The sequence below is a fragment of the Bombina bombina genome, chromosome 4 (genome assembly GCF_027579735.1).
Source record: "Bombina bombina isolate aBomBom1 chromosome 4, aBomBom1.pri, whole genome shotgun sequence".
In the NCBI taxonomy this organism is placed as follows: Eukaryota; Metazoa; Chordata; class Amphibia; order Anura; family Bombinatoridae; genus Bombina; species Bombina bombina.
The window spans coordinates 891,227,293-891,242,585 of NC_069502.1; the positions used below are offsets into that span (position 1 = coordinate 891,227,293).

At 33.8% G+C, this 15,293-nt stretch overlaps 1 protein-coding gene across 1 annotated transcript in view; it reads right to left on the bottom strand.

The window, feature by feature from the left end:
• The window catches only part of SYNE1 (spectrin repeat containing nuclear envelope protein 1), a 780,519-nt gene that overhangs the window by 553,161 nt on the left and 212,065 nt on the right, over window positions 1–15,293 (bottom strand). Inside the window, 6 exon segments of the mRNA XM_053711805.1 lie at window positions 1,285–1,449; window positions 3,481–3,589; window positions 6,247–6,455; window positions 7,260–7,418; window positions 9,068–9,202; window positions 11,570–11,734. Coding sequence (XP_053567780.1) covers window positions 1,285–1,449; window positions 3,481–3,589; window positions 6,247–6,455; window positions 7,260–7,418; window positions 9,068–9,202; window positions 11,570–11,734 — 942 coding nt within the window.

Below are 15,293 nucleotides of genomic sequence, written 5' to 3' on the forward strand. Positions count from 1 at the left end.
ACAGTCACATAGACCCATGTTACATAAATAACTCAATCATCAAATAGTGGACTACCTTTTCCAGAACAAAATCCTACACTTTAACTGTGAGGCTATTTGAATAATGCAAAACTGTAATATGCTATAAATGCAATATATACTATGCTGAAATGTTATGTTAAATATGGTGATACATTGTACTGAAATTAATGGAAATTTTATCTTCATTTGGTGTTATTTTCTGTGCAGTATTTCAGATTTTAAATAAGCTATATTAGAAGTTAAAGGGATACTTAAAGGGCCATAATACCCAAATGTTTAAACACTTGAAAGTGATGCAGCATAGCTGTAAAAAGCTGACTAGAAAATATCACCTAAACATCTCTATGTAAAAAAGAAAGATATTTTACCTCAAAAGTTTCTCAGTAGCCCCATCCCATTGTAAAGGACTTCTAAGCAACAAATCAGTATGTCTGTCCCGGGACAATGGAAGGAGCGAGCATTCGTGCACACTCATCTTATTTCCCAATTCAGTGTAAGGAAGTTTACAATGAAATCTCATGAGAGTTAAGTGAAATCTCATGAGATCACAGTAAAAGAGTTCATGACCTCAGCACTGCTGATGCTGATTGGCTGCTGTTCATTTCTGCATTCATTTTTTTTTTTTACCTGCAGCTGAGTATAACTTTTTACACAGAACTTACTCTGCTGAGCTGAGGAGATTGTGAGGTAAAATATCTTCCTTTTTTACATAGAGATGCTCAGGTGATATTTTCCTGTCAGCTTTTTACAGTTATACTGCATCAGTTTCAAGTGATTTAGCATATGAGTATTATGTCCCTTTAACATAATTTTTTTTCTTTGATGATTCAGATACAGCATGCAATTTTAAGCAACTTTCTAATTTACTCCTATTATCAATGTTGCCAGAATGTAAAGCTTAGGAGCCAGCCCATTTTAGGTTCAGCACCCTGGATAGTGCTTGCTTATTGGTGGCTACATTTGGCTAACCAATAACCCAGGTTTAAACCAAAAATGGGCCGGCTCCTAAGCTTTTACATTCCTGCTTTTTAAATAAAGATAGCAAGAGCAGGAAGAAAAATTGATAATAGGAGTAAATTAGAAAGTTGCTTAAAATTCTATGCTCTATCTGAATCATTAATGAAAAAAATGTGGGTTTAGTATCCCTTTAAATGATTTCAATACGTTTATATTTTGAAATAATATGAGGTAAAAATACATCATTATTATTGCTATTGATTTAATAAGAATGTACACATAGGTACAGCATGTGTTATACAGCACCTCATTAAGTAATTCAAGTATCGCTTTAAAACTGGTAGACAGTCTGCTGAGCTCACTGCTCTGCGTCTTCACTTCAGCCTCTGATGACACCTCAGTTAGTGCACTCAGCCGGGATTTCAGATAGTTTAGGGAACCCTCTTCTTTGTTCACTTCTTGCCCAATTTCCTTTAAATACATATTAAACATGTATTACAAATTGGTGCTTAATTTAAATATTGGTTACAAAGGGGAAAAAATTAAACACAAGAAATAAATTCATTTAAAAAAGAAGGAATAAAAGAAATAGAAACTTATATGAGAGACTTAAATAATAAAGCTTAAAGGAACAGTAAAGTCAAAATTAAACTTTCATGATTCAGATAGAGCATGCAATTTTTTTAACACCTTTAAAATTTACTTCTGTTATCAAATTTGCTTTGTTCTCTTGGTATCTTTAATTGAAAAGTAAAAGTAAGTAGGCTCTGTGCATGTGTCTTTAGTACTCTATGGTAGCAGTGTTTTGCAACATTATTTGTAGCTTGTTATACAATGTTGCAAAACACTGCTGCCATAGAGTACTAAGATACGTTCACACTCCTGATCTCTTATAAACCTACCTAGTTTTACTATTCAATAAAACATACCAGGAAAACAAATTGGGCAGTAAATTGGAAAGTTGTTTAAAATTACATGCTCTATCCATATCATGAATGTTTCATTTTGACTTTACTGTCCCTTTAAATTACCCTTAATACCTATAAAATAATTAAAAAGTGCAGAACTTTTCCACTAACAGACCGCCACTCTGTTGGTTAATACAGAATACCAGCAGATGGCACGATAGAGTTTTGGTACGCTAATGTAGAAGTACCCATAGCTGAAGAAATTCACTCATCTCCAAGCCTAACTTAGAATATCGAGCGCACAATAACCTATTTCACCATAGAAGTCAGTGGAGAAAAAAAAGTGGGGAAAAACCTAACACCCAACTCGCGCTCAAAACCCGATTGAATATTCTTATGTGCCCTAGCCCGACATGGAAATATGAATATTTCACATTCAGATGTTCTTCATATGACTAAGAATATGTTCTATTTACTCTTTAATGCATGTTTCTACATATATCTGACGTTTTTTTGGTACAATATATATTTATACACATATATATATATATATATATATAATATGTACTTTGTAATGTATTTTTAATTTGTTTTGTGACACTTTTTTGTTTTATGAAACAGTTAACCATAGCTCTGAGGACGCGGTAATCATTCTAGAGTAAATTGCGACTGCGCTCAAGTAATCGCATTTACTTTCAACTTGTAATATGAGCGTAAAACCCGATTTGTGCAAACAACCAAGATATAACTTATCACACGCGCGTAACTGTTGGAGTTCAACTTGTAAATTTTCCCTTAATTTTTTAATTGCTGGCATGATAAAAGCCCGCAGGCATTCTGAGCATCTGCAGTATTTAAAATACTGGTGCACTGAGTGCACTGAGAATATCTAGCTATGCTTCACATGCACGTGCAGAGAAAAAGTGAATGTAAAGTTTCACGAATGAGTGCCCGGTTTTTAAAAATACTATTAAAAACAGGGGCACTTTCATTCATGAAACTTTACATTTTACCGGTTTTGTTAAAATACTTACCTTTCCTTCTTGCCAGCCGGAGCAGCGATTCCCCCCGCCCGCCGCTCCTCTCTTTATACGTCAGCAATGACGAATCCGGCTTCCTCCAATCACGGCTTCCCCCAGAGCAAACATTGCCTGAGGCCACGCCGTGATTGGAGAAAGCCGGAATCTTCATTGCTGTCATATAAAGAGAAGAGCAGCGGGCATGGGGAATCGCTGCTCCGGCTGGCAAGAAGGAAAGGTAAGTATTTTAACAAAACCGGTTAAAGTTTCATGAATGAAAGTGCCCCTGTTTTTATTAGTATTTTTAAAAACCGGGCACTCATTTGTGAAACTTTACATTCACTTTAAACAGTGATAACTTTTACTAGAAGCATTTTTGCCAGCACATGTATACTGCAAATATGTTTCTATTCAAAGATGTAATTAATTTATATGCATTTCAAATTTGACTGGAATGTTCCTTTAAGATATTAAATGTTTAGAGAAAATATTGAATTTGTAACCATACTTTTTCCATTAATATTCACTGATCCTACTTTTGCTCGATTCCAACCCTTTTAGCAAATAAAATTCACCTGAACTGAAGTTTTTAACTTTTCATATTTAGCAGCATCTGTAGCATTGTTTTGTATTTGCTTTAATTGCTTATCCTTTGCAAACACCCATTCTGATAACTGAGTAAACCTGTATAGGAAAAGGGAAAAAGAAAAATAATAAACTGGAACTATTTTCATAAAAAAAAAAAGAATTAAAAAATTAATAGATCAGTAACCAAAACAATTAGACTAAAACTAAAATATTTAAAGGGATATAAACATTATATCTACAATTCAGAGCAGTACATTTCAAATAAGTTTAGAAGAATAATTAGTAATACACAAGAAAGAGCAAAAATATTTATTTTAAAAGTAATCACTGCTAAACTAATAATGTTTATGTACACTTGATCTGCTGCCAATGCTGCCTAGGACTGTATGCATGCATATTTGTCTCAAATGCATGCTGGGAACTTTAGATACAACTTTTATATTTGTTTGAAGATTCAATGCCAAGGAAGTTTAAAGGGACACTGAACCCAAATTTTTTCTTTCGCGATTCAGATAAAGCATGCAATTTTAAGCAACTTTCTAATTTACTCCTATTATCATTTTTCCTTTGTTCTCTTGCTTTCTTTATTTGAAAAAGAAGGCATCTAAGCTATTTCTTGGTTCAGAACCATGGAAAGCACTTGTTTATTGGTGGATGAATTTATCCACCAATCAGCAAGAACAACCCAGGTTGTTCACCAAAAATGGGCCGGCATCTAAACTTACATTCTTGCATTTCAAATAAAGATACCAAGAGAATGAAGACAAATTGATAATAGGAGTAAATTAGAAATATGCTTAAAATTGCATGCTCTATCTGAATCCCAAAAGAAAAAAATTGGGTTCAGTGTCCCTTTAATAACAGCACACTAAAAAAATAAAAAAAATGTTTAATATGATATCTAGATTACAGAATCTAAATTGCAACTTCATACAGAATCCCCAATTGTACATTTTTAGGGGGAACAGTACCTAATTCTCAGCTCTGTCTCACTAAGAAAGCCATATGTCCCGATTTCCAGAATTTCCCCTTAGCCCCGCCAATAGACCATCCAGACACACCCCCATGAACCGCCTAGACACAATTAACCGCCCCCCCCCAGACACAACCTTGATCCTGCCTAACATCTAGCCACAGCCCCGCTCACAAAATGGTGATGAATCTCCTCACCCTCCTCCTGAGTCCCTAATGTCTAGACACAAATGTTAGGAGGTGTGTTTATATATGATATAAATTAAATTGGAATTGTTGATAGAAAAAAATAATCATTAAGAAGTGCAAAAAAAAATAATTAATCACTTCCAGTTCACTACATAGAAGCTAAACATTAATCTTGCTAGTTGTTAACATTTTCAATACAAATGTACCCTACTCTTTTTATACTTGTATGTTGACTTCCTGTAGTTGTACTGAAGAACATCAATCTCTCTCTCTCCCAATGCAAAAAAAAAAACAGCCAAGAGATTGACCCCAATGGCAACAAAGGCTCTGACTGAGTGTATCGCACAGGATGTGTCTTTAAAGGGACTAGTAATAAGAGCGGTAATCCCAACGAGCGCAAACTCCCGTGATAAACCCCTTATTGCTTGCGTGTAACTGTTAGTACTCCACTTGTTATCTAGCCCTAAATGTTGGTCTCACTGTATACAGAGAGATAAGATCATGATGATCATATATTAATAAACAGAGATAAGATAATGAGATCTATTCTCCGTGTAAGCCAAGCCCATTGTATTGGGGTGTGGATTTAATTAGTAGATACAGCTATTTCACATACAAAATATACCTACATGAATAATTTCCCGTACATTTTATATTCTGCAGCTGTTATCACAAGTCATTGGAAACACATTAAAGGGACATTTAACACTTTGAGATGATAAATCGTATACATAAAAAAAAAAACTCTACAATAAACTTTTATTAATTATTTATTTTGTCCCATTTTCCTGTAATTCCATTCTGGAATAGTGAGCATTTCAGTTCAGGTTAGAAATGGAATTGCAGAAAACTGATATATATTTAACACAGCCATTGGTTGCACACTCTAGTGATCTATTTATAACTGTCCCTAATTGGCCATAGCAGAGAAAGTAACCTAAGTTACAACATGGCAGCTCCCATTTTCATAGACACTAAAACTTTACACTTATTTTGTCACTATTAAACTTTTAAAAATACATCTACATGTTATTCACAGACTTTTTCTTTGAATGCACCATTCTATCTAAAATGTATTCAGTGTTCATTGTCCCTTTAAGGGGAAAACACTTAAAATGTTAATTTTCCATTGTTTTCTCAAAGTATTGGTCACATTGTGTACAAAGGATAACATAAGAAAGATTTTGTATAACTAAGGAGATATCAGCTAATGAGGTCTGCTCTCCATGCAAACTGAGCCCAGTTGATTTGGGTTGTAGTTTTAATTAACATAAACAGCTGTTTCAAATATCAAAATAAACCTAAAAGAGCAATTCTGCACACATTTTAAACTCTGCAGCTGGTACAACAAGTAATTGGAAACACATTAAGAGGAAACCAATGTCACAGTACACGGTCCCTTTCCGTTTTTTGCATTACTTTTAGGACTCTTTCATCCTAGACAATATATATCTAAAGCAAGAGTTGTCACCATTATTTTCAACTAGTCACTCTTCCTAAATAAATGTATATATCTCTAATAAGTTAACAGTAATACGTGAATTCTGAGATATGAAAGAGAATAATGCAAAGTTGTGCTTAATTTGCTGTACCTGCTCCTAAAGTCTCGCCATTTGTCAGGGTGCTCCATCAGTTTCAAATGAGTGCCATCAATCTGAGCTTTCAGTTCTTTCACGGCCTTTGTGGTCATTTCAAACACTCCTCTTATAGGATCTTTGTCTTGTAATTTTAAGCAAAGTTCTTCAATTAAGCGTAACCTTTTTTCACACAATTGAAAGAATCCTTTTTCAGTAAAGAAAGCCTAACCAATGATTGAAAAAGAAAGGTAAAGGTTAAATAAAGCAATTTTGTAAGAAGAAACATAAGCAAATATATTTAAAACAAATATAGGAAAGCTTTAAGTATTAAACACCTATTTACTTTAATACTGACACTATCATTATTATAGTTCAGTTAAAATATCAAGTGACTAACAGAGTGGGCTGCAGTAAAACTGAAAACCAGGCTCAACTAGGGTTGCCACCTTAGCCCTGTTTTCCTAGACACTTATGATTTACACATGCTGCAGGGTGTGCAGAGGGGAACATGAATTGCACCCCTGGGTAGCACACACATAGTGATCCTGGACAGCACTATTCATGTTCCTCCCTGCATACCCTGCAGCGTGTGTAACTCATAAGTGTCCAGGAAAACATGGCCCAGGTGGCAACCCTAGGCTCAACGCTGATCCTATCCCTAATCTTTCACCAAATAATTAACCCCTAATGCAATCTCTAAACCTAAGATGGACCCTACCATTGTTAATAGTAATCGCCTCCATTTCAGTGTTGTAGTGATAAACATGATCACACTCTAGTAAAGTGTGACCTTTTAGCTGTGCTATTTCAAAACAATTTCAATTATTTTTTGTTTTTCATTTGAAAGTTTGAAATTTACAATGTGTCACATTTTTATAGTGTGTTATATTTTACGAGCTAGTATAAGATAGAGCAGCAGTTACACAAGCCACCTGTAGAGGGAACTGTAGAGTGCAGTCGCTTCAGCCGCAATATAGTAAAACTCTATGGTAAACTAAGCTGCTGCTGTACAAACTACATGCACATACCCTATGTTCTTTAATAATCTTTTCACTGCCTTCCACAGGAAGCAATCTGTTCTCTCGAGCCAATTCCCCTTTGCCGTCTTCAACTGTTGTTAATATCCGGGTTTTTTCCAGTTCAATTTTTAGATGAAGCAAATGGTAGGGGGCTTCGCTCTGAAAGTCCTTCGAAGAAAAACATACTTGTTAAATGTGTGTTAAAGGGATATAAAACCCACATTTTTTCTTTCATGATTAGCAGCTTGATAAATGAAACCCAAAATGTTATGTTCCTCAAAAGATTCCTCAAAAGAACTTCCTATACAAACTAAGGATACTAAACTAAGAAACTAAAAATGTCTACATAGAGGACAGTAAATTTGATGGGGCAATATGTAGTGAGCTAACACCCAGCCTTGCGTGCCATACAGATAAATATCTTCTCCTGTATCATATACTATCATATATGTACCAATATCATTAGGTCTTGTGGAGTGAGATGCACTATAAATCAAAAGAGCTGGGAATAGAGCAGAAGTGGTCTTCTGCACATTGAACAATTAAATTAAATGTGTAGAGTACAGCTGTAAAATAACAAAAATGTATGCGCACAGTGGTGAGAGTCCAAGATACTTGCCCTTTATTTCTTTTAATATTTTGTTGGCGGCAGTTCATCAGGCAAACTTACATTTTGTTTTTATTTGCTGAATTAAAGGGACAGTCAACACCAAAATTGTTATAGTTTAAAAAGATAGATAACACCTTTACTACCCATTCCCCAGCTTTGCACAACCAATATTGTTATATTAATAAACTTTATAACATTTAAACCTCTAAATTTCTGCCTGTTTCTAAGCCACTACAGACAGTCTCATATTCCATTTTTTTTTATTAGCTATTCACAACTGACCAAGTGCATAACTGGGAGCACCTGTTCTGTCGCCTGTATTTTTGCATTTTTTGCATTTCTTGTGCTGACCACTTTTATCTTACATGATTTTAAACTTTTTTGAATAAAGTATTGGAATTTTTTTACTATAAGGCTTGGAGCGCTTTTTCTTTTTCCATCTTTGGACTGTTATGTTTGTAATTAGTGCGTGTGCAGACGTACTGGAAAAAAGAGGTTGCCGTCTGTGAGTATTAATTTAATGGATATAACTTATCTGGGACCGGATCCACATACCCTCTCTCATGCTTTACCTTTGCCTATAGACATTTAACTATTCTGTTACCCTATGACCCTCTGAGCGCTTCGTTGAGCAGGTTTAGATATCTATTCACAACAAGAGACTGCTAATCCATGTAAGGGCATATATATAACATTGTGCTCACTTCCGTGGAGTTGTGCAGGACACAGCAGTAACTGGCTAAAATGCCAGTCAATCGATAATAAATAAATAGCCACGTAATCAGTGGGCTGTCAAAAGAGGTTTAGACACAAGATAATCAAAGAGGTAAAAAGTATATTAATATACAGGTAACTATGTTGGCAGAGCAAAACTGGGGAATGGGTAATAAAGGGATTATCTATCTTTTTAAAAAATAAACAATTTTGGAGTAGACTGTACCTTTAATGCTAAACGTAGGCTTGAACCATGAATTCTTGTTATGCTAATTCCTCTTCCTCTTTTCTGTCTTGAGATTTCCTGATCTCTAATATATCTGTAGCAATCTTATGCCATCATTTTCCCTTCTATCAGTGGAGTTTCATATTTTACACACAGACATTTATAAGCAGAGAATAAAATCTAAGACAAAGAAATCCAGGGAAATGTGCTCTGGGCATAACAAATATTATTTTCTCTTATTTTCTGTAAATAAAAATAAATACAAACCTTCCACTGTTTGTGAAGTTTCCTTACGGTTTCTTGTAGTGGTTGTTGTTCTTGTTCAGGAAGGATATCTGTCAGCTCATCACAAGCTTTCAAAAACGTATTAAGCACCTTCTGATCTAACTGGCCAAAGAAATCCTGTAATTAAAGTGTTAATATTAGCATGTCAACTCTTACTGACTTAAAATGACTGTGTATTGGAATAATACAATACTCTAATGTGTTAATGGGACATGAAACCCAACATTGTTCTTTCACAATTTAAACAGAGAATACAATTTTAAAACAAAGTTTCCAATTGACTTCTATTATCCAATTTTCTTTGTTTTCTTGTTATTCTTTGTTGAAGAGATATCTGGAGCACTACATGGCAGGAAATAGTGCTGACATCTAGTGATCTTGATAATGTATAACAGTGTTGCAATACTTCTGCTAGATGGTACTGCAGACACGTGCACACTCCTGAACTTACCTTCCTGCTTTTTAGCAACGGATAACAAGAAATTGAAGACAATTTGATAATAGAAGTGAATTGAAAAGTTGTTTAAAATTGTATGTTCTATCTAAATTGTGAAAGAAAATGTTTGGGTTTTATGTCCCTTTAAAGCATTTTTTATCATTAAATAAATAACTTTCATAACTATATATTTTAATTCCAGCAAAGGAGTTAAGCACATAGTTAGTTTGCCCTCTAGATCCACAATGATAGATCCACAATGCATTGCTGCTTATCAAAGGAAGTTGCCAACAGTCAATCTAGAGCGATATATCCAGTCACCAAGCACCAGCCAGATATTGCTCAGGCATGGCATGGTTACACTTCTGGTACACATCTTTGCAAAGGTTAAACATAGAGTTATAAACAAGCACTAGTTTATTAAAAAATGAACAAATTAGAACAATTTTACTATTACAACAGAATGTTCCTTTAAATGTATTATAATGTATAGTACATAGTATAAGATTCACAAATCTCACAAGATCCATATTGACTTCCTTATGTTCACTACCCACGCCTAGACAATGTCATAAAAATGGCCAGTTGCATAAAAAAAAAAACATACAAAAATAACTTTATACAGAGTATGTCACTGATTTTATATAGACTTCATGAACAACAAATAATTGTTCCTACACAATGCAGCAAGATACATTTTTGGAGGATGTTCCATAAGAAGTGAAAACAGATTAGTAATATAATTTTTAATGATCTAAATCCCCTATAATATTATTTATAGACAATGTGCTGAAACTTAGCGATAGGCAGAGACATACCTATATGCAGTGTATACCATTTTAAATATTTTTGAGGCTGATTCAAAATTTTAGGGGCACAGGCCACCGGAAATCTGTTTTTCTCCATCTCTATTTAAGTGGTATACTACAAATCACAATATAAAGGTAACTGAATTCACAATTTCACATTAAATAAATTTTCTTTATATATATATATATATATATATATATATATATATATATATATATATATATATATATATATATATATATATATATATATATATATATATATATATATATATAAAGTAATGAAGAGTGCACTCGCCATTTTTTGTATGTCTGAGGAAGGGGCTAATCCCCCGAAAACGTTCACATTTTTGGAATAAAACTTTGAAAAGTCCTGGCGAGTGCACTCTTCATTACTTTCTATTTACCTATCTGTTGCACCCTGGGCATGTGATTTGGATTTCTGGAGTTCTAGTCTACTTTGAACTTTATTTATATATATTTATATATATATATATATATATATATATATATATATATATATATATATATATATATATATATATCCCATAAAGAATATAATCAAAGTTTAAGATTTTGTATAATGGATACAAAATTATCTGGAAATCACTTAAATTGTAATTTAAATTGTATTTTGGTAAATAATTAAGACTCTTTAATTATACATTAGAATATTCATATATCAACATTTAAATCTGATTCTTATAACCTTCCATGCAATATTTAAATGCAAACATTTAATATTTGATCGTAACATTTTATGTACATTCTATTCAAGTGTGGAGAATGTTTGTGCTTCTATTCATATGTTAAAACCTCACACATCCTTAAAAATCATTAAAATACAAAAGGATTGCATAACCAACAAATGCATTAAAAAGACAATGCAATAAAACTTACTAATTTAAAAATGTCTCTCATAACCCCGCTCCCGTATCATGTGACAGCTATCACCCAATCACAGACTCATAAACGTTTACACAGTGATCTCTTGCACATGCTCAGTAGGAGCTGGTGCTTCAAAAAGTAAAGTGTGCGTATAAAAAGATTGTGCACAAGTTGATAATGGAAGTTATTTGAAAATACTTTTTTAAATACATGCTATATTTAAATCATGTAAGTTTAATTTTGACTTTAGTGTCTTTTTCTGGTTTGTACAGTACCTATTGTATCACAGTAAAATCCAACAGGTAAGTCAAAATTCTGGAACAGATGCAGGTATATGATCAGCACACTTACTGTGTGTTTCTTTAACAAATCTTCTGGGTTTCCCTTCTCTTTGAAGTAGGTTTCGGCCATCTTGAGAACTTTCTCCAGTTCTGCCCTGGATTCTTCGAATCTCTTCATCATAGTATTATTAGTATCTACCATTTTCCTCCATTCTGCTATCTTCTTTATCAAGTTCTTGAGTGAGAAACACAAAATGGTGTGTTCATATATTTTTTTTTACATCTGGTCAAATTTTTTAAAGACATTGACTTCTGGCTAAGTATTCCTATTCTTTTATTATGCAAAGGGAATCACTTATGGCCACAACATTTAATACTACATTATAGTAGCCTTTGATTCTTATACTTTTACAAAAGGGCTAAGAAATAATGCACTTTTTTTTAGTAAACTTGTTTAAAACATATGATTCTATATTGCAATTACACTAAAATCTAGCAAATGTCAATCAAATATAAGTACTTTATATATCATTTAAAAAAATCTTTAGTTTGTTCATAATTTATGTGCAGAAAAAGTGACTTTTAACACAAGCTTTTCTCTAAAAAAAAACAAATGAAAAAAAAAACTAAGACTAACTTCTAATAACTGAATAATAATTGGGAAAAAACTCTCCAATTAATTTATTATTGCATATTTTAGTGAAAAGACACCATAAAATACACAATAAAATCAGTCAAAGACATAATACCTTGTTCTATGGCTAGTAAGCAAACCATGAGCAGCCTTTTCAGGTCAATCTGTCACTTTCACAGAGAAAATTCCTGTATTATATCTGTCTGGACGCACTGTCCCCTCTCCCAAAAAGACAACCCCACTGAACAAGTGTCATTGAAGCTATAAATGTTTGTTTGGCCTTTTGTGGGCCTCACGAGTGTTTATATCTAGTTGGCCACATTACCCTTAGGAAGACTAGTCCCAGTGAGGTTTTGGACTACATTACAGCCCTTAATCATGAATTCTTACGGGCTAAATGTATCCTAAACTGTTGTTTTTGGAGGTGACATCCCAATAAACAGACTTATTCCACTTTAACACAGTTGTGCTGGTCCAAATGTTTCTTTTTTGTAACTTTATATTTTTTGGGAGAGCAGACACTCCTGTGCAACATGCGCACTGTTTGGATTTTTGTGAACAAGGTTATCTCATGTGACTATTTGTGATCTATAAGCAATCCCTTATATTTTATACATGCTACCCAGTGTAGGTTTTAGGTGACCTATGTTCAAGTATCTATGAAGAGCAATATCAATGAAGAGTAATAATCCTGTTACAAGGGGTATAAAATTCTGACTATAAATTATCAAGGGTGAAAAGTTACTAGTTGATTTAATGATACATATAGGAAAAATCTTATTAGATATTAGTTCCTGGCACTTTTTATCTAATCCCAAACTAATGGACATTTTCAGCCTTGTTATGTATAGAGTAATACATTACTCTAGTCAAAGTGTTAAAATAACTTACATGTGTGTTTAAGTCTAACAAACCAGTTATACAGACAGTTCTATTTAATAATAGAACCATCTCATATTAAGGATTTATAATGAAAGCTTTTTTTTTAGTCATTTTCTTATTAACACTGCAGACCAGCAAGAAGAGATCTCTTGTGCCAAACACTAATCACCAGATGCCAACAAATTACTTCAGCAGTTGGCATCACATTCTTCCTGTACAAAGCAGGGAAGCGATGCGCGCTGAATCATCACCAAATGGTCTTAAAGGGAAACTGTGATCAGAAGGACTATTTCCTATTTATAATGAAATATAGGACATTGCGTTTCTTGCATTAAAACAGATAAACAAAAACAAATCCCAAAAATTTTAGAGTTTAGCTTAAAGGGATACTAAAGCCAATTTTGTTCTTTCATGATTCAGATAGAGCATGAGATTTTAAGCACCTTTCTAATTTACTCCTATTATACATTTTTCTTTGTTCGCATGCTATCTTGGATTTGAAAAAGCAGTACTGTAAGCTTTAGAGCCGGACCATTTTTTGTTCAGCACCTGGGTAGCACTTGCTGATTTGTGACTACATGTAGCAAACCAATCAGCAAGCTCTACCAAGGTGCGGAACTAAAAATGGGCCGGCTCCTAACCTTTCATTACTGCTTTTTCAAATCAAGATAACATGAGAACAAAGAAAAATTGATAATAGGAGTAAATTAGAAAGATAAAATTGCATGCTCTATCTGAATCATGAAAGAAAAAAAATTGGGGTTAGTATCCCTTTAAAGCCTAGATTGTATTTATCTCTCTAGGACAGCAGTGCACATATTACCCTGGAGCCACCATACCTTTTTTGTTAGAGGTGTCCATGAATGGCGCTTCAGGCAAACGTATATTTCCTTAAAAAGAGGCTATCAACTCTCAAGTGCTATATGTCATTAAATGTATTGGGTACAGATGTTTGAAGCATATCGAAGATAATAAACAGGGTAATTTAAAGTTGCATCACTTAATGACCAGGCCCAAGGTAGGTGTTAAGTTTGCCTATTTACAAAGCTTCCCTTGCTAACAATACTAACTCAACCGAACATATAGCACAGGCTTTTAATTTCAGCACAGGCTCAGTTTGCTGTCTAATTTGGAATTTGTATAACAGCAATTTAAAACAGAGGCTGTCTGATTACTTTGTGTCTTTTAGTTGAGTATAAATAAAAAAATAAATTCCCTACTAGGAGAAGAATTTGGCGATGATTATGGCAACGATGGAGGAGATGGAACAAGCAACAGGAATTGGGAGTTAAATAAACAATGATCCACAACACTTTCTAAACCAAGTTTAGAATCTAGGGGGCGCCAGATAACCCACAGATCAAGAGGTACTGTATAAAGATATGTGCCAAAAAGTCTTATAGGCTGCCGATTGCAAGGTGTTGCAGCTCTCTCCAAAAAACACACTCCAGTGTAATCGGTAATACAACCAAGTCTGAAAGAGAAAAGAGAGGCGCTTCCTTATGTATATTAATAGGGAAACAATAAAAAGTTCCATAGAGTGTGATCCCCCAAAGGCCAATGTATTCACAAGTGGAGCAGCACCCACAATGTGATGTTAAAAGCAGACTGGGGACTATTTAAGGTGTTTTTAAAATAAAGTGTATACATATTTTCAATCACTTCATTGAGCCTATTTGCTGAGATGAGAGGTCTGGACTGATTCAAAAGAATCGTTTTATACTCTGCACGAGCAGTTACTGACCAATCTGTTGGGGTTTGTACAAAACATTTGGAAGAAGCAAAAGCATCACCGTTCCAGTCAGCGGTAGATCAGCGAGCTGAGTCCCATTGGCCTTTGGGGGATCACACTCCGAGGAACTTTGTATTGTTTCCCTATTGATAAACACAAGAAAGAGCCTCTCTTTTGTCTTTCAGACTTGGTTTTATTAAATAAACAATTATATGCATTGTGATCGAAGCATTAGGAATTGCCCTTTGCAATATATTTATTTATCCAAAAATAAGTATTTATATTAGGACCACAATACACTTTTTTATATTAAATTTCCCTTAATAATAACAAATGTACAATTATTGTGCTAGAATTTTAACCACCATGAATAAACCACTATATATAAAAAAATAAACTGCTTTGTAATATTACAGCAGTTTATTTTCTTGACAATCAATCTCTTGTTCCCTATGCTTGGATCAATCTCTTGTTCCCTATGCTTGGATCAATCTCTTGTTTCCTATGCTTGGATCAATCTCTTGTTTCCTATGCTTGGATCAATCT